This window comes from Canis lupus, chromosome 24 (genome assembly GCF_048164855.1).
Source record: "Canis lupus baileyi chromosome 24, mCanLup2.hap1, whole genome shotgun sequence".
Classification (NCBI taxonomy): Eukaryota; Metazoa; Chordata; class Mammalia; order Carnivora; family Canidae; genus Canis; species Canis lupus.
In genome coordinates, this window is record NC_132861.1 from 46,847,240 (window position 1) to 46,866,120 (window position 18,881).

Below are 18,881 nucleotides of genomic sequence, written 5' to 3' on the forward strand. Positions count from 1 at the left end.
CCTGACAATCACCATTCTACTTTTTGAAAAATCACCCCTTTACTCCAACACTCAAGCTTACCATAACCATCATTTTTGTTACTATGAGGTCTTAAAAAAATAAAGATCTTCCTCAATTTACAATAGAGTTATGTCCTGATAAATATTATAAGTCAAAAATGCATTTAAGGGACACCTGGGTGGCTAAGTGGTTGAGCATCTATGCCTTTGGTTCAGGGCGTGATCCTGGCATCTCGGAATTGAGTCCCATATTGGGCATATTGGGCTCCCTGCAGGGATCCTGCTTCTCCCTCTGCCTGTGTCTCTGCCTCTCTCTCTCTCTCTCTGTCTGTCTCTCATGAATAAATAAATAAAATCTTTAAAAAAAAATCCCGCAAAAATGCATTTAGTACACCTAACCTACTGAACACCGTAGGTTAGCCTAGACCACGTTAAATGTGCTCAGAATACTTCCATTAGCTTCCAGTTTGGTAAAATCATCTGACACAAGGCATATCTTATAATTAAGTGTTGGATATCTCATGTAATTTTTTTTTAATCATCTCTCTTTTTTATCTCATGTAATTTATTGGACACTGTACTGAAAGTGAAAAACGGAGTGGTTATATGGCTGCAGATTGGTTGTCAGTGTATCGGCTGTTTATCCTTGTGTTCATATGGCTGGCTGGGAGCTGTGACTCACTGACACTATCCAGCATTAGGAGAAAGAAATATTATACTACATATTGCTAGCCTGAGAAAGACCCAAATTCAAAACTGAAAGTAAGATTTTTATTGAAGGCATATCATTTTCACACCATCATAAAGTCAAAAAATCAAAAGTTGAACTGTCATTAAGTCAAGGACCCTCTGCATATATATTCCATATATCAATTAGATCAGGTGATATTTGTTTTTCTGTATCTGGCTTATTTCATTTAGCACACTGTCCTTCAGGTCCATCCATGTTGCAAATAGCAGGATCTCCTTTCTTAGACTGAATAATATTCCATTCTATATGCATACACACACATATATGTACACAGAGACAGAGACACAGACACACATGTATATCTGTGTCTATATCTATAGCCACATCTTCTTTACTTATTCATCCATCAGTGGGCATTTAGGTTGTTTTCATATCTTGGCTACCGTGAATAGTGCTACAATGAACATGGGAATGAAGACACATTGTCAAGATCCTGGTTTCATTTCCTTAAGTATATACCCAGAAGTGGGATTGCTGGCATATGGTACTTCTATTTTTAATTTTCTGAGGAACTTCTATACTGTGTTCTTTAACGGCTATAACAATTTATATTTGCACCAACAATGTACAAATATACATTCACTTTTCCTACATCCTCTCCAATACTTGTTATATTTTGACTTTGTTATAATACATCCTAAGAGGTTGTGAGATCGAGCCTTGCATTAGGCTCCACACTGGTCAGGCAGTCTGCTTGAGATTCTTTCCCCTTCTCTTCTGCCCCTCTCTCCTGTTCTCTCTCTCTCAAATAAGTAAATAAATAAATCTTTTTTAAAAAGTGTCAGAGACAAATGAGAATGGAAACACAATCTGCCTAAACGTACGGGATGTAACAAAGGCTGTCCTGAGAGGGAAGTTCATAGCAATACACACCTACATTAAGAAAAAAGAAAGATCTTAAATAAGGAGTTTAACTTATGCGTCAAGCAACTAGAAAAAGAACAGACTGAGCCCAGAATGAGCAGAGGGAAGGAAATAACAAAGATCAGGCCAGAAATAGGGGGAAAAGAGACTAAAGAGGCAACTGAAAAGATCACTGAACCTAGACTTGTTGTTGTTTTTAGATAACAAAATTGACCAATTTTCAGCTGAACTAAGGAAAAAAAGCAGAGAAGTCTCACGTGAACAAGATAAGAAATGAAAGTGGAGGTATTACAATGGATGTCACAGAAATATGAAGGACCAGAAGAGACTACTATGAACAGTTACCTTATTGCTTAATTGATTGATTGATTTTAAACAAAGAAAGAGAGCATGAGCAGGAGGAAGAGCAGAGGAAGAGGGAGTGGGAAGGGGAAAGAATCTCAAGCAGACTCCTTGCGGAGTATGGAGCCTGACTTGGGGTTCGATCATAGGACCCCGAGATCATGACCTGAGCTGAAACCAAAAGTCAGGTGCTTGACTGACTGAGCCACCCAGGTGCCCTGGATTCTCCTTTTTTATATTTTTTATTTTTTAAAAAAGATTTTATTTGACAGAGAAAGAGAGAAAGCATAAACAGGGGGAGCAGCAGAGGGAGGAGGAGAAGCAGTTATAATGTCTCCTCTAGATGGTGACAATTTCTCAGACTTCCCTGTTTTGATGACCTTGACAGTTCTGAGAAGTATTGGTCAGGTATTTTGTAGAATGCCCCTCAATTTCAGTTTGTCCGATTTTTTTAAAAAATCATGAGACCAGATTTGTAGATATTTTTGAGAAGAATACCACAAAGCTGATGTCTTTTCTTACTTTCTTGCCTATGGATATTGGATTGTTGGAAAGGCTATGTTTTCTCTACTGAATGGCCTTTGCATCTCTGTAAAGGGTTAGTTGTTCATATATCTACAGACTTCTTTCTGGACTTTCTAATCTGTTTCGATGATCTGTTTATGAAACACCTGATTACTCTAGCTTTACAAGAAGTCTTAAAATGAGGAAGTGTTAGCCCTCTGTCTCAGTCAGTTCAGCTGCTATGACACAATACTATGGTCAACTTCTAGAGTTTGGAATTCCAAGATCAGGTTACTACCATGGCTGGGTTCTGGTGAGAGCCCTTTTCTGGGTTGCAGTCTGATGACTTCTTGTATCCTCACATGGCAGAGAGGAGAGAGAAAACAAGGTCTCTGTTGGCCCATAAAAGCACTGATTCCATTCATGGGGGCCCCACTACCTCATCTAAATCCTAATTATCGGCCCAAACAATTTCAACCTATTTTCAAACTTTAAATGGGTAAGAAGCCCGGCTTGCTGGCATGGAGGGCAAGTGCCTAATGGGCCACTTTTGGTAAGCAGAACTGGTGCTGTGGGATAAACTGAACACTGGTTTAGGCGCCTAATGCCAATGCTCATCAGATCCCAGAAAAGGTCTTGGTTGATATAGACAGCAGGATGGTGGAAATTTTTTTTTTCTTATTTTTTATTTTTATTTATTTTTTAAAAAGATTTTATTTATTCATGAGAGAAAGAGAGAGAGAGAGAGAGAGAGAGAGAGACAGAACCACAGGCAGAGGGAGAAGCAGGCTCCATGCAGGGACCCTGACATGGGACTCGATCCCAGGTCTCCAGGATCAGGCCCTGGACTGAAGGCGGCACTAAACCGCTGAGCCACCCGGGCTGCCCTGTTTTTGTTTTTTGTTTTTTGTTTTTTTTTTAATTAAAAAAAATTCTAATTACCTCCCAAAACCCCACTGCCTTATACCATCACATTAGGGTCGAGTTTCAACATATGAATGTTAGGGAGATATATGTATGCAGTCCATGCCATCTCCAATTTTTTAAAGTTAATTTGGCTATTTTAGATCTTTTATATTTCCATATAAATTTTTGAATCATTTTGCCAATGTCTGCAAAAGAAAGCCTACTTGGATTTTGATTGAGATTGTATAGAATTTTTATTTATAGAATTTATTTATAGATCAATTTGGGAGAGAATTGACATCTTAACAACTCTGGGTCTTCCAATTCATGAACATGGTTTATCCTTTCATTTATTTAGATTTTCTTTAATTTTCTCATTAATGTTTTAGTTTTTGGGATACAGTGTTTCACATCTTTTGTCAGAGTTATCTCATAAGTATTTCATATTTTTGATGCTATTCAAATGGCATTTTAAAATTCCAATTTCAAATTGTTCCTTGCTACTGTATAGAAATACAAACAATTTTTTAAATAATTATTTATTTATTTGAGAGAGAGAGAGAGTACAAGCAAGTGAGAGGAATGGCAGAGGGAGAGAAAATCCTGAAGCCGACTCCCTGATGAGTGCAGGCCCCCCTCCCCCGCATTGAGGGGCTCTGTCCAAAGACAGTGAGATCATGACTTGAGCTGAAATCAAGAGCAGCCAGCTCCTGCTTAATCAAATGAGCCACCCAGGCACTCCCAAATAAATTGATTTTTGAGTATGATCTTATATCCTGCAACTATGCTAAATTTACTTATTTGTTCTAGGATATTTTGTAGATTCCACTGGAATTTCTACAGAGATGATCATGTTGTTTGTGAATAAGGCAGTTAGAGTTTTCTTTCCAATCTGAATGCCTTCTATTTTTCCAGACTGACTGCACTGGACAGAATCTCCAAAACAATATGAATAGAAGTGACAAGACAGTCATCCTTGACTTATATCTGATTAGGAGTAAAGCATTCAGTCATTCATCATTAAATATGATGTTAGCTGTGGGTTTTTCATAGATACTCCTTATTAGGTCGTGAATATTCCCTTCTTATCCTAGCTTTCTGACAATTTTTATCAGGAATAGATGTTGGATTTTGTGAAATACTTTTTCTGTGCCTATGGAGATGATTATATGATTGTACTTTTCCAGTTTATTTATATGATGAATTACCTTGATTGATTTTCTAACCTTAAAACATCCTTATATTTGTGGGACAAGTCCGATTATCTTTTTGTTTATTATTATTATATATCTTTTATATTTTTACATACATTTACATTATTAACTTTGATGTACTAAAATTTGGTATAGAATTTTTGCATAATATTTATGGGTGGTATTGGTCTATAAAGTTTTCTTTCTTATGATGTCTAGTTTTGACATGTGGCAATGCTGGTCTCATAGACAAATTCTGTGGACTTACAGAAAGATTAGGAAGTTCCCTATCCCTCTGTTCTCTAGAATATATTATTTCCTCATTTCAGGATATATTCTGGAGTAATATTTGGTTTTATTTCTTCCTCAATGTTTGGTAGTTTGTATCAGTGAAGCCATCTGGGCTTGAAGTTTTATTTATGGGAAAGTGAATTCAAACTTAATTCCATTTAAAACATAGAAGTTATTTTTACTCAACTTATGTATTATTTCTCTGTTAAACTCTAGTAGTTTGTATCTTTGGAGGAATTTGTCCATTTAATCTAAATTGTAGAATATATTGGCATAAATTTGTTCTTGATATTCTTATTATCCTTTTAATATCTGGGGAATCTGTAGTGATGCCACCTTTCTTATTCCTGATACTGGTAATTTTTTCTCTCTCTTTTTTTCTGATCAGTTTGGCTAGAGCTTCATCAGGTTAATTCATCTTCTCAAAGAACCAGCTTTTGGGTTCATTGATTTTCTCTATTGTTCTAATTTCTAATTTATTGATATCAACTCTGAAGTAAGCCTCCTGGGAAGGTAGATCATCTGACACAATTTTTATTTTTCAGACGTTCACCTGAAAGTCTTTCAGTAACCAAGGTAAATGAAGACTAAGCAAATGTTTAGTAATAGTTCGGGCATCTCAGAAGGAGCCATGTTGGTTCTAAAAAAGATTATGCCCCCAGGTTAGCTCTAGAATCCCTCAGTAAATGTTTCTCAGGGTCTTACCTGACATACACCACCTAAGTCACCCATAAAGATGTCTAGAAAACTCACATAGTACAATTCAGTCCAAGGCAACAAAGGGTCCTTGTGGGCTTTCTCTGTGTCAGGCATTGCATGGATCCTGTGGGAAGAGGGTGCAAATATGAAGAAGATATATCCCTTGGCCTCAACAAATGCTAGGTAAAGGGTGGGAAGCAGATACAAAGATTCCTGAAGGTGGGTACGAGGCTGACTGGGGTAAGCCCACAGCAGAGAGGTCTAGACAGAGGAATGCAGAAGCCCAGAGGAAAGAGAAAGGATACCTAGGAATAAATTGCAAAAATATCACTTTTATTGATGATTACTTTCCTTTTTATTACTCTGAGTACTCAAAAACATTGCTTACCAATTCCGCTTCCAAATGAACATCGCGTGCCACACAGCATATGATCTTTGTCCAAGGCAAAGGTCAAATGGTATTGCTATCTGGAAAATGTATAAGCACGTGTGTCAGCAAATGCTACCCATTCATTATCTTTCTTAGGAGGGCATCACTGGCAATAGGTGTAGTTTTTTTTTTTTTTTCATGAATGTGTAAATACACGCCCTCTGCTGGGGCGGGCTTTGTGCCTGTACTTCTTCCACGGACTGACTCTATTACACCAGCTCAGAACCCAAGCAGCTGGATTGCCCTGGACTGCAGGTTTCCAATGGCTGCCACAATTTTGACCGGCTTTCCTCTGTTGTGTGTGTGTCTCCTGCTGACATCTGGCTTTGCTGAGGCAGGCAAGCTGCTGGTAGTACCCATGGATGGGAGCCACTGGTTTACCATGCGTTTGGTTGTGGAGCAACTCATCCAAAGAGGGCATGAGTTGGTTTTAATCATACCAGAGGTGAGTTGGCAACTGGGAAAATCCTCCAATTTTACGGTGAAGACTTATTCCACAACTTACAATCTGGAGGAGTTGAATCAGAAGTTCAAGACTTTCTCCGATTCTCAGTGGAATATTCGTCAACAAAGTATACTTTCTATGGTCTTAAATTCATCCAGTGACTTTTTTGAACACCTTTTTTTACATTGTAAGAATTTGTTTAGTGATCCAAAATTAGTAGAATACATAAAGGAGAGTTCTTTTGATGCAGTGTTTCTGGATCCTTTTGATGTGTGTGGCTTAATTGTAGCCAAGTATTTTTCACTTCCATCTGTGGTCTTCACCAGGGGATTATTTTGCCATTTTCTTGAAGAAAGCACACAGTGCCCCAGTCCTCCTTCTTATGTTCCTAGAATTTTTTTAGGGTTTCCAGATGCCATGAGTTTCAGAGAGAGAGTGAGGAATCACATCTCCCACTTGGAGGAACATTTATTTTGCCACTATTTTTTAAAAACTGCTTTGGAAGTTGCATCTGAGATTCTCCAAACAGCTGTCACACCATATGATCTCTACAGCCATACGTCAATTTGGTTGTTAAGAACTGACTTTGTTTTTGACTATCCCAAACCTGTGATGCCCAACATGGTCTTCATTGGAGGCATCAACTGCCAGGAGGGAAAGCCATTGCCAAAGGTAAGTTACCTCCTCTTTTGTGAAGTAAGAATAATCTGTCTTTGGACATTAAAAAAAAAAAGACTCCTTATTGAACTGTCATTTGTCATTTACAATCATCACATTTGGAAATCTTTTTCTAATTAAATGAATTATTTTTTGCCAATTAATTGCATCATGTGTCAACAAATCTTATAAAGCTGTGCTCTTTGATATGCACATGTATACAATTGTATAATTGTACATAATTTCCAGCCTGCATTTTGTAGTACTATCCTTGTGAAACTACCAAAGAACACAGTAAGAAATGAAATTTCCCTCTTTGTTAATCTAATGCCATCCTTTATAGGAAAATGCCCTTAGAAGTTTAGTATGGTACTTGTCCCATTTTTCTGAAATTATTTTATATATAAGCATATATCTAATGCAAAGTCTCATGCCTGTTTATTAAAATAAAATCTAATAACGGATTGGACCTATTGTTCTTTATCTTGGGTTTTCCACTTACTAAAATATTACGAACATCTTTAAAGTCAATCCATACAAATTTGTCGCATTCCTTTTATTGAAGATTTTATTTATTTATTTATTTATTTATTTATTTATTTATTCATTCATTCATTCATTAGAGAGAGAGAGAGAGAGAAAGAGAGTGCAAGCACAAGCAGGGGGACAGCAGAGGGAGAGTGAGAAGCAGACTCTTCACTCAGCAGGGAGCTCAATGCAGGGCTAGATCCCAGGACCCTGGGATCATGACCTGAGCCCAAGACAGACACTTAACTGACTGAGACATCCAGGCGACCCTTTCGCATTCTTTCTAATAGCGCATAAATTCTTTACTTTGGATGCACCACAATTCACTCAATCAAGCCATACTGATATTGAAGCTTTTTCCCCACTGTGTCCTTTATGAGCAAGACTGCACTAAACATTCTTAAATAATTTGTTTGCATGCTCACATTTCCACATTCTTGCTCTCCTCTCTGTAGGCTGAATGTCCTTAGGAGTAGGGGTTGCTGGGCCAAATGGTACACGCATATTACCTTTTAATTAATTCGACAAATTGCTTTCAAAAGATTGAACAATCTGACACTTTGGTCAACAATAAATGAGAGCTCTAGTTTTTCCATACCCTCTCCAGCTTCAGATGGTGTCAGATTTTTAAAATTCTTTTGGCAGAAAGAATTCTATATAGCTGCTTCAATTTTCAAAGATTGTCCACTTAATTTCAACTTTTGGGAATTATGTATTCACATCCTTAATTGTTTTTCCAGGGCCATTTGTCTTTTTTACAGCTGATGATTTTAAGTCTCTTGAGTAGTAGGACTATTAATATTACACTCTTTATGAAGTGTCAATATTTTCTCATTGGCTCTTCATCTTTTGTCATATATGGTTTTCATTTTTGGTTAGTCAAACTTGTTAACGTTTTTCCTGGTGGTTTCTGGGTTTCAACTTGTTTAGGTCTTTCCAAGCCAGAAATATACAGATATTTTTTCTATGCTATTTCTTAGTATTTTTAATTCCTCCATTGTTAAGAGTTATACTTTTTACGGTGAAGAATTTACATGGTGTAATGATCTAACTTTGTTACTTTTCTAAATGGTTAGTCATTGTCCCAATATCATGTAATAAAAATATCCATTCTTTATGTGTGGAATTGAAATGTGTCTTTATTGTATTTTAAATTTCCATATATGCTTGCACGTACTTTGAACTCTCAGTTTTGTTCCATCAATTTATTTATTTACTCATGTGCCAGTATCATATTTTGATTGTAGTAGCTTTAGTGCAAGTTTTAATATGTAGTAAGGTAAGCGTCATACTCACTATTTTTCTAAGTTTTCTTGGTGACTTTTGTAATTTACCCTCCTTCACAAAATTGAAAAATGTTTTGTCTATTTCCAAAAGTAAAAATAAAATATTAGGGTTCTGTTTATATGACATAAAATACTTTTATTAATTTGAGAAAGATTGGCATTTTATTGCTTTGAAGTTTTCCCATTTAGGGTGTAATATTTCTCTTTCTTTATTCAAATCTTACTTTATGTCCTTTGATTAACATTTGCATTTTGCTTCATATATCTTTCACTTTTCTTATTAAAATTTATTCCTACGCATATCATTACTTTTGAAACTATTGTGAACAGAGTATTTTTCATTGGTAATCTGAAGTGATTTTTAGTAATTAATATATACCTGTGGTTTTTGCACATTTATCTTCTATTTGGCCATATTCCAAATTTCTCTTATTAATTTGTAAGACTCTTTGATATAGAATATCATCTGCCAGTAGTAATGCTTCCCTGAATCCATGCTTCTTATTTTGAGTTATTGGAGCATGTACCTTCAAAGCATTGTTGAACAATTAGTTCAGAACAATTATTCAATAGTTCTGAATAATGTTAAATAGTTGGTCTGGCCCATTTGATTTGAGGTTCAGTCACTGCAATTGATGAGGTCTTAAAAAATTCAAGAGTAAATTTCTGGTGAATACCTTGCAACTAAATCTGGATGAAGCATCTGGTGGCATGTTTCAGTTATAAATAATAATAATATTTTATTAGGGACAAATGATACATTTTATCTACTGATCTGGCTGCTTACAAGGCTCAGTACATTTTGTAAAGTCTTATCTTGTCATATAGTGGGACTCTCGATTTTCCCCTTTGAACTAAGGAGTGGCTAGGAATGGATCACGCTCTCGGGAAGTCTGTGTTGTGGACATGCTGCTTATATAACTCAAGGCTACTCACAGCCTGAACCATGTGTAGCGAGGACAGCATTTTGTAAGGGGTCTCTGCTGACCTTGTCTCACCTACTACAGGCACCAGGATCTTCACATAGCTGAGGAAATTGTGCTCAGGTTAAGTACATACACACACCTAAATATAAAATTTAAGATGATAATGATGGGTTTATTTAGCATGACTGCAAGCAAATGAGAACCATGAATCTGTTGGCCTGTAGGATGTACAGACTTATATATATATATACGTATATACAGCGTAGAAGTGAAGCGCAAGCCTTTAGCGTTTTCCTACATGCAGATGCTCGGAACAAATGCTGTAGTGGCTCTCACAGCTTACCACCTATCTGCGGGCTCACTTCATTTGCTGAAGGAACATCTGGACCTTCAACTGCTCTGCCCTTCCCTGGCTCCTCCTTTTGCTTTTTCCACACCTGCGACAGGTGTGTTTAGCTCTGAGAGGAAGAGCACCAGCTTCTCCTACAGGACACTCACATCATCAAGGTTGGAGGCACTGAGCACACTGCAGGGTTCTAGTCCCTTCTCATGGGTTTTAGCTCATCCTTGTGGGTCCCAGTTTGTCCTTGCTCTCCCCCACTTCACACCCACCCATGCTTTCTGAAGACACACCTTGCTGTCCTTAAGCTCCAGCATCAGAGTGATACAGAAATCCTGCAATTGGTTCCCACATAGTATTGGATCAAATCCCTGTAACAATTCCTTGACTGTATGAACCTTTGGTGGCTTCACGTCTCTGATTGAACCCTGAATGGTGAGTGGTGGGGCTGTGGGAGAGTGATGCCTTGTACACTCCTTGATTTGAAATGCTAGGTGGATGGAAATATCATTACTGAGATGGAGAGCCTGGAAGAGAAAGAAGAACCCTGGAGGCAAATCAAGAGTTGCGTTTCAGATATACTAAATTTCAGTTCACTGTGCTCTGTGTGTACATACATATGCAAGCATTGAAAAAATAAATATATGTTAATGCATTTTAAAAATGCATTATCAAAAATTTTGATATATAATTATTAAACATTTTTATTGCGACTGCAACTTTTAATGAGTAAGGTGAATAGTGGGTACCTTGACTCAGATTGTGACTCGTTGAAAGGGTTTTATGTTTCGATACATGCCCTAGAATAAAAAGGAGAGAGAGATGCTTGTCTTTGGTAAAGTGGGAGGAAGGGCAATTGGATTGGGCAAGGGGACACTTCCCCTCAAATGCTTTCTCAGGCCGATGGGTTCTAGAAGAGAACAAACGGGAGATTGGGAAATGAAAATCCATCCACTTAGGACTGATGCTCCCCAAGGCTCAGTCTGGGGGAGAGGGGCACAGACCTCTCACACATCAATGCATCACCTAGGGAGCTTATTCTCATGCAGACTCTGAATCAGGGGGTTTGGTCTGGGACTCTACATTCTGCATTCCTGACAAAACCTCAGGTTATGCCTACACTGCTAGTCTCAGGAGCCCTCTGAGTTGCCATGGGCCAGGCCTGTGCTTTCTCCAGGGCAGCAGCCACTGGGTAGGTACTTGTGGTTATGGGCACTTGAAATGTGGCTCGTCCTGAGATGCACTGTAGTGTAAAATTCAGACCGCGTTTGGAAGACTTAGTATGAAAAAAGGAACGTGAAACATCTCATTTCTATTTGATCTCATGTTGAAATGATCACGTATTGCATAGATTGGGTTAAATAAAATATACTATTAAGTTAATTATACCTGTTTCTTTTGTTTTTTACATATGGCTAGTAAAAAACTTTAAACTATTTATGTAACTCCTGTTGTATATCTAGAGGACAATGCTGGATAGATGGTCGTACCCAGGGCTTTTGCATAGAACCTACTTATATGGTGATAGTTCTGACCCTTAACTGGTGTTGTTAGGGAAGGGACAGGCAGGGGCCCATGTCTGATTTTTATTTCACAGATCGGGGAACACCAGATTGATTGATTTACTGTCCAACCCCAAGATTCCTGATTCTGTGTTTGGGTGGATGTTTCTCTTCCTTTTGGGTGCTGCCCACAGGGAGTCTTCAGGAGGGCCTCCTGTCATGCAGAATGACACCTGTTGATGACCCCACACCCAGGGGCCGACATGAGCCAGAGACCTCACAGATGCAGTAATAGAGGTAAGCAGTAAAAACCTCACCAGAAAATAAAAACTATAAGCCATTCAGGAAGTACAGTTTCTTTTCTCCTGGGTGAATACCTAGGAATGGGAAGCCTTGGGCTGTGTGGCAGGTGTAGGTTTATGTTTGTAAGGAACTGCCAAACCACGGTAGGGTCTCACCAGCAGCAAATGAGTGCCCAGTCCTTCCAGAGAGTCACCCACGATGGGTGTGGTCTGTCTTTCACAATCAGCCATTCTAAGATGTGTGCTAATTAAATTGTAATTTTAACTTGACGTCTCTATGGAGCAATGATGTGGAGCACCTTGCACCTTTCCATGTGCCTGTTTCCCATCTCTGTTATCTTGAGGTGAAATGTCTGTTCAAGTCTTTAGTACTTAAGAAGTTTTTTCCCTTATTATTGAGATTCAAGAGTTCTTTAAATATTCTGTGCATGAGTTCTTTATCAGGTATATGCTGTAGAAATATTTCCTCACAGTCTGTAGATTCTTCTTTCTTTCTTTTTTTCTTTTCTTTTCTTTTCTTTCTTTTCTTTTCTTTTCTTTCTCTTTCATTGGGGTTTCTACAGAGATGATCACGTTATCTATGAATAAGGCAGTTAGAGTTTTCTTTCCAAACTGGATGCCTTTTATTTTTTCTGACTGACTGCATTGGTTAGAATTTCCAGAACTTCTATGAATAGGAGTGGTAGGATGGTCATCCTTGACTTGTATGTGATTAGGAGGAAGGCATTCAGTCATTCCTCATTAAGTATGTTGTTAGTTACGGGTTTTCATAGATACTTTTATTAGGTAGAGAGTGTTCCCTTCTTACCTTGTTTTCTGACAATTTTGATCAGGAATGGATGTTGGATTTTGTGAAATACTTTTTCTGTGCCTATGGAGATGATTATAGGGTTGTACTTTTTCAGTTTATTTTTATGGTGAATGCTCTTGATTGATTTTCTAATGTTAAATCATCCTTGTATTTGTGGGATAAGTTCCACTATCTTTTTGTTTATTATTATTATTATTATTATTATTATTATTATTATTATATACCTTTTATATTTTTACATACATTTATATTACTGAATTTGATTTGCTAAAATTCGATATAGAATTTTTGCATTATATTTATGGGGGGTATTGGTCTATAAATTTTTCTTTCTCTCTTATGATGTCTTTATCTAGTTTTGGTATGTGGCAATGCTGGTCTCATAGACAAATTCGGTTGTCTCATTGGAAGATTAGGAATTTCTCTGTTATTCTGTTCTCTGGAAATGACATTTCCTCGTTTTAGGATATATACTGGAATAATAATTGGTTTTATTTCCTCCAATGTTTGGTAGCTTGTATCAGTGACGTCATCTGGGTTTAAAGTTTTGTTTGTGAGAAAGCTGAATTCAAACTTCAACTTAAAACATACAAGGTATTTTTATTCAATGTATATTTCTTTACTGTTAAACTCTAGTAGTCTGCATCTTTTGAGGAATTTGTCCATTTCATCTAAGTCGTAGAATATATTGGCATACATTCGTTCTTGATATTCTTTATTATCCCTTTATCATCTGTGGGGTCTGTAGTGATGCCACCTTTCTTATTCCTGACATTGGTATTTTTTTCTTCTCTCTCTCTCTTTTTAAAAAATATTTTATTTATTTATTCATAATAGACCCAGAGAAAGAGGCTGAGACGTAGGCATAGGGAGAAGCCAGCTTCCCACAGGGAGCCTGATGTGGCACTCGATCCCAGGACCCTGGGATTATGACCTGAGCCAAAGGCAGATGCTCAACCATTGAGCCACCCAGGTCCCGTCTTCTCTATCTCTCTTTTTTTTTTTCTGATCAGATTGGTTAGAGTTTATATGGTTAATTAATCTTTTCAAGAAACCAGCTTTTGGGTTCATTGATTTTCTCTATTGTTCTTCTACTTTCTATTTTATTGATATCTATTCTGAAGGATCCTCCTGGAAAGGTAGATCATTTGCCACCATTTTATTTTTTACACATTCATCTGAATGTCTCTCAGTCACTGAGGTAAATGATGATGACGCAAATGTCTAGTAATAGTTCAGATATCTCAGAAGGAGCCATGTAGGTTCCTAACAAATATTATGCCCCAAGGTGGCTATAGAATCCCTCACTAAATGATTCTTAGGTGTTATCTGACTGCACAACTGAGCTCACCCATAAAGGTGTCAATAAAACTTCTGTACTGCAATTCAGTCCAATGCATCAAAGGGTCCTTGTGTGCTTTCTCTGTGTGAGGCATAGCATGGATCCTGTAGAAGGAAAGTGCAACTATGGAGAAAATATATCTTCTGGCCTCAACAAGTGTGTGGTAGAGTTTGGGAGACAGATAAAGAGATTTCTGAAGGTGGGTAGCAGGCCCACTGAGGTTAGCCCACAGCAGAGAGGTCTAGATAGAGGAATGCAGAAGCCCAGAGGAAAGAGAGAGGATGCCTAGCAGAGTGCTTCTGGCAAGCTTCAGACAAGTGACCACCCACTGCATGTGATGCGTGTAGGGAAAGTGACTGAATATAGAGGACAGTCCTATTCCATCTGTCAATCCCTAGAATGGTCCATGGAGGCAGGATTTGGCACTCTTAACCTTTTGTAGCCCACAAAGGGTTTGGAAATGGAATAAACTGGTGGCAATGCCAGGCTTTTAGAGGCTCTTGTGAATACAGTTCCATTGTCCATGAGGACGCTAGTGGTAGGTGACTTCATGTCCCCCTTGGAAACTGGGATGCCAGTCTCTTTCTGGGCAAAATTGTCTTATGTATCCTGAAGATAACCCAAGCTTTCCTTGGAAAAAAATGGAAAAAATCACTTTAATTGATATTTACTTTCCTTTTTATCACTCTGAGTCCTCAAAACATTGCCTAATACTTCTGTTTCCAAAAGAGCATCGACATGCCATACAGTGCATGATCTTTGTCCAAGGCAAAGATTAAATGGTATTGCTGTCTGGAAAATTTAGAAGCATGTTTGTCAGCAAATGCTACCCATTCATTATCGTTCTTAGGAGGGCATCACTGGCAATAAGTGTAGTTTTTTTTTTTCATGAATGTGTAAATACACGCCCTCTGCTGGGGCGGGCTTTGTGCCTGTACTTCTTCCATGGACTGACTCTATTACACCAGCTCAGAACCCAACCAGCTGGATTGCCCTGGACTGCAGGTTTCCAATGGCTGCCACAATTTTGACCGGCTTTCCTCTGTTGTGTGTGTGTCTCCTGCTGACATCTGGCTTTGCTGAGGCAGGCAAGCTGCTGGTAGTACCCATGGATGGGAGCCACTGGTTTACCATGCGTTTGGTTGTGGAGCAACTCATCCAAAGAGGGCATGAGTTGGTTTTAATCATACCAGAGGTGAGTTGGCAACTGGGAAAATCCTCCAATTTTACGGTGAAGACTTATTCCACAACTTACAATCTGGAGGAGTTGAATCAGATGTTCAAGAATTTCTCTGACTCTCACTGGAATATTCGGCAGCAAAGTTTACTTACTATGTTCTTCGATTCATCCAGTGACATTTTTGAACACCTTTTTTTACATTGTAAGAATTTGTTTAGTGATCCAAAATTAGTAGAATACATAAAGGAGAGTTCTTTTGATGCAGTGTTTCTGGATCCTTTTGATGTGTGTGGCTTAATTGTAGCCAAGTATTTTTCACTCCCATCCGTGGGCTTCACAAGGAGATTGTATTGCCATTATCTTGAAGAAGCCACACAGTGCCCCAGTTCTCCTTCTTATGTTCCTAGACCTTTCTCCATATTGTCAGATGTCATGAGTTTCAGAGAGAGAGTGAGGAATCACATCTTCCACCTGGAGGAACATTTATTTTGCCACTATTTTTTAAAAACCGCTTTGGAAGTTGCATCTGAGATCCTCCAAAAGGCTGTCACACCTTATGATCTCTATAGCCATATGTCGATTTGGCTGTTAAGAACTGACTTTGTTTTTGACTATCCCAAACCTGTGATGCCCAACATGGTCTTCATTGGAGGCATCAACTGCCAGGAGGGAAAGCCATTGCCAAAGGTAAGTTACCTCTTTTTTGCCTAGTAAGAATAACCTGGTTTTGGACACACACACACACACACACACACACACACACACACAAGGAAAAGAAAAAAAAGATTCCTACTAAACTCCAGATTTGACATTTACATTTCCCACATTTGGAAATTTTTCCTGGTAGAAAGAATTCTTTTTGTGCCAATTCATTGATTCGTGCTGTAGCAAATTATAAAGCTGCTCTGTTTGATACGTATATGTACACAATTGATATAATCGTATATAATTTCTAGGCTGGTTTTGTAGTACTATCCTTTGGAAACTACTGAAAAACACACTAAAACTGAAATTTCACTTTTTAAAATAACTAATGCCATCCTTTGAGGAAAAGGCCCTTAGAAGTTTCGTATGGTAGTTCTCCCATTTTTCTGAAATTATTTTTTCTATATGCATATATCTAATGTATATTCTCTCACATGTTTTATTAAAATAAAATCTAGTAATGGATTGGACTTAATGTTCTTTACCTTGCTTTTTTCATTTACTAATAAATAATGAATATCTTTATAGTCAATCCATAAAAATCTGTGGCCTTTTTTTTTTTTTTCAGATTTTATTTATTTACTTGAGTCAGAGAGAGAGAGAGAGAGAGAGAGAGAGAGAGAGAGAGAGAGAATAAGTACCAGGAGAGGGCAGCAGAAGGAGAGGGTGAAGCAGGCTCCTTGCTGAGCAGAAAGCCCAATGCAGGGCTACATCCCAGGACCCTGGGATTATGACCTGAGCCCAAGGCATAAAATTAACTGACCCAGAGATCCAGGCCCCCGTCACATTCTTTATAATAGTTGCATAAAATTCTTTACTTGGATGCACCATAGTTCTTTCAACTAAGCCATAGTGATAGATTTTTAAAGCTTTATCCCACTGTGTGCTTTATAAGCAAGACTTCACTAAATCTACTTAAATAATTGCTTTAGATTCTCACATTTCCATATTCTTGCTCTTCTCTCTGTAGGCTGAATGTCCTTGGGAGTAGGGGTTGTTTGGCCAAATGCATGCCCATGTTACCTTTTAAGTTAATTCAACAAGTTGCTTTCAAAAGATCAAACAATCTGGATGTTTCTGATTAGGGTAGGTCTCAGGTATTTTTGTCATATCATTTTTGAAATGATAGTGTAGAAGTGAAGCACAGCCATTAGTGTTTTCTTACACGCAGATGCTCAGGACAGATGATTTAGTTGGCTCAGACACATCGTCCCCTATCTGCAGGCTCAATTCACTTGCCTGAAATAGCATTTGGACCTTCAACTGCTCTGCCCTTCGCTGGCTCCTCCTTCAGCTTTCCCCACACCTGGGACATGTGTGTTTAGCTCTGAGAGGAAGAGCACCAGCTTCTCCTACAGGACACTCACATCATCAAGGTTGGAGGCATTGAGCACAACTGCAGGGGTCTAGTCCCTTCTCATGGGTTTTAGCTCATCCTTGTGGGTCCCAGCTTGTCCTTGCTCTCCCCCACTTCACACCCACCCATGCTTTCTGAAGACACACCTTGCTGTCCTTAAGCTCCAGCATCACACTGTTTCTAGAAATTGTGCAATCAGCTCCCACATAGTGTTGGATCAAATCCCTGTAACACGTCCTTGACTAAGGACACCTGGATGGCTCAGCAGTTGAGTGTCGGCCTTCAGCTCAGGATGTGATTTCGGGGTCCTGGGATTGAGTCCCACAGTGGGCATCCTGCACGGAGCCTGATTCTCCCTCTGCCTCTGTGTGTGTGTGTGTGTGTGTGTGTGTCTCATGAATAAATAAATAAAATCTTAACGAAAAAACCCCCAAATCCTTGAGTACATGAATCTTTGGTGGCCTCATGTCTCTGATTGAACCCTGAATAGTAAATGATGGGCTGTGGGAGCGTGATGCCTCGTACACTTTGTGACCTGAAATACTAAGTAGATGGAAGTATCATTACCACATGGAAAGCCTAGAAGAGAAGGTGAGCTTCTGGAGGGAATTCAAGAGTTGTGTTTCAGATATATGAAATTTTAGAAGCTAGTAAGTTGGGATCCGAATGCCATTAGAATCCATTCTGTACTGTCAGAGTAAATAAATCAGGACCAGGGAGCAGCCGTTGAGTCGTTTTTATAAGAAAGAGCTTCCTCACAGTCTGGGATGTCTACAGATTGAACAGGTTGTCTCCAGGACAGGTTGAAGAGTGGGTGTGTTTGTTCGGTTTGCTCATTCTGACATTCAACCATCACTCCTTTATCTCTTTGAGCTTGTATTTCTATTCCACAATGCCATAGGTTTTTAACCTGCTTTTATGCCTGAATCTTTCATTGATCATCCTGTTGTGTGTGTGTGTATACATACATATGCAAACATTGAAAATATTTCTTCCTGTTCCAGTTTTGGTAGTTTGTGGTTTTCCAGAAATGCGTCCATTTTTTTTCTAGATTGCCTAATTTATTGGCATATAGCTGATCATAATACGTTTTTAAAATTGTATTTCCTTGGTATTGGTTGTGATCTCTCCTTTTTCATTTGTGATTTTATTCATTAGAGTCTTTTCGCTTTTGTTTTTAAGAAGGCTGGCTAATAGTTTATCTATCTTAGTAATTCTTTCAAAGAACCAACTCCTGGTTTTGTTGATCTGTTCTATAGTTCTTCTGGTCTCTACTTCATTGAGTTCTGCTTGAATCTTTATTAACTCTCTTCTTCTGCTTGGTGTAGGTTTTATTTGCTGTTCTTTCTCCAGTTCCTTTAGGTGCAAGGTTAGCTTGTGTATTTGAGTTTTTTCCAATTTTTTGAGGGATGCTTGTATTGCAATGTATTTCCCTCTTAGGACTGCTTTTGCTGTATCCCAAAGATTTTGAATGGTTGTATCTTCATTCTCATTAGTTTCCATGAATCTTTTTAACTCTT

General features: G+C 38.3%; 1 protein-coding gene and 1 pseudogene across 1 annotated transcript; both read left to right on the forward strand.

Annotated features, from left to right (window-relative positions):
• Nucleotides 1-5,251: 5,251 nt before the first annotated feature.
• On the forward strand, nucleotides 5,252-7,717 carry LOC140616520 (UDP-glucuronosyltransferase 1A8-like; annotated as a pseudogene).
• Nucleotides 7,718-15,067: 7,350 nt separating this feature from the next.
• LOC140616521 (UDP-glucuronosyltransferase 1A8-like) lies at nucleotides 15,068-16,010 on the forward strand. Its single transcript, XM_072797161.1, has one exon. The coding sequence runs from the start codon at nucleotides 15,132-15,134 to the stop codon at nucleotides 16,008-16,010; it is 879 nt and encodes a 292-aa protein (XP_072653262.1). The 5' UTR covers nucleotides 15,068-15,131.
• The last annotated feature ends 2,871 nt before the right edge of the window (nucleotides 16,011-18,881 follow it).

Bases quoted from the DNA above. Each gene is read 5' to 3' on its own strand.
- LOC140616521 (XM_072797161.1), top strand. From the start codon at position 15,132: ATGGCTGCCACAATTTTGACCGGCTTTCCTCTGTTGTGTGTGTGTCTC.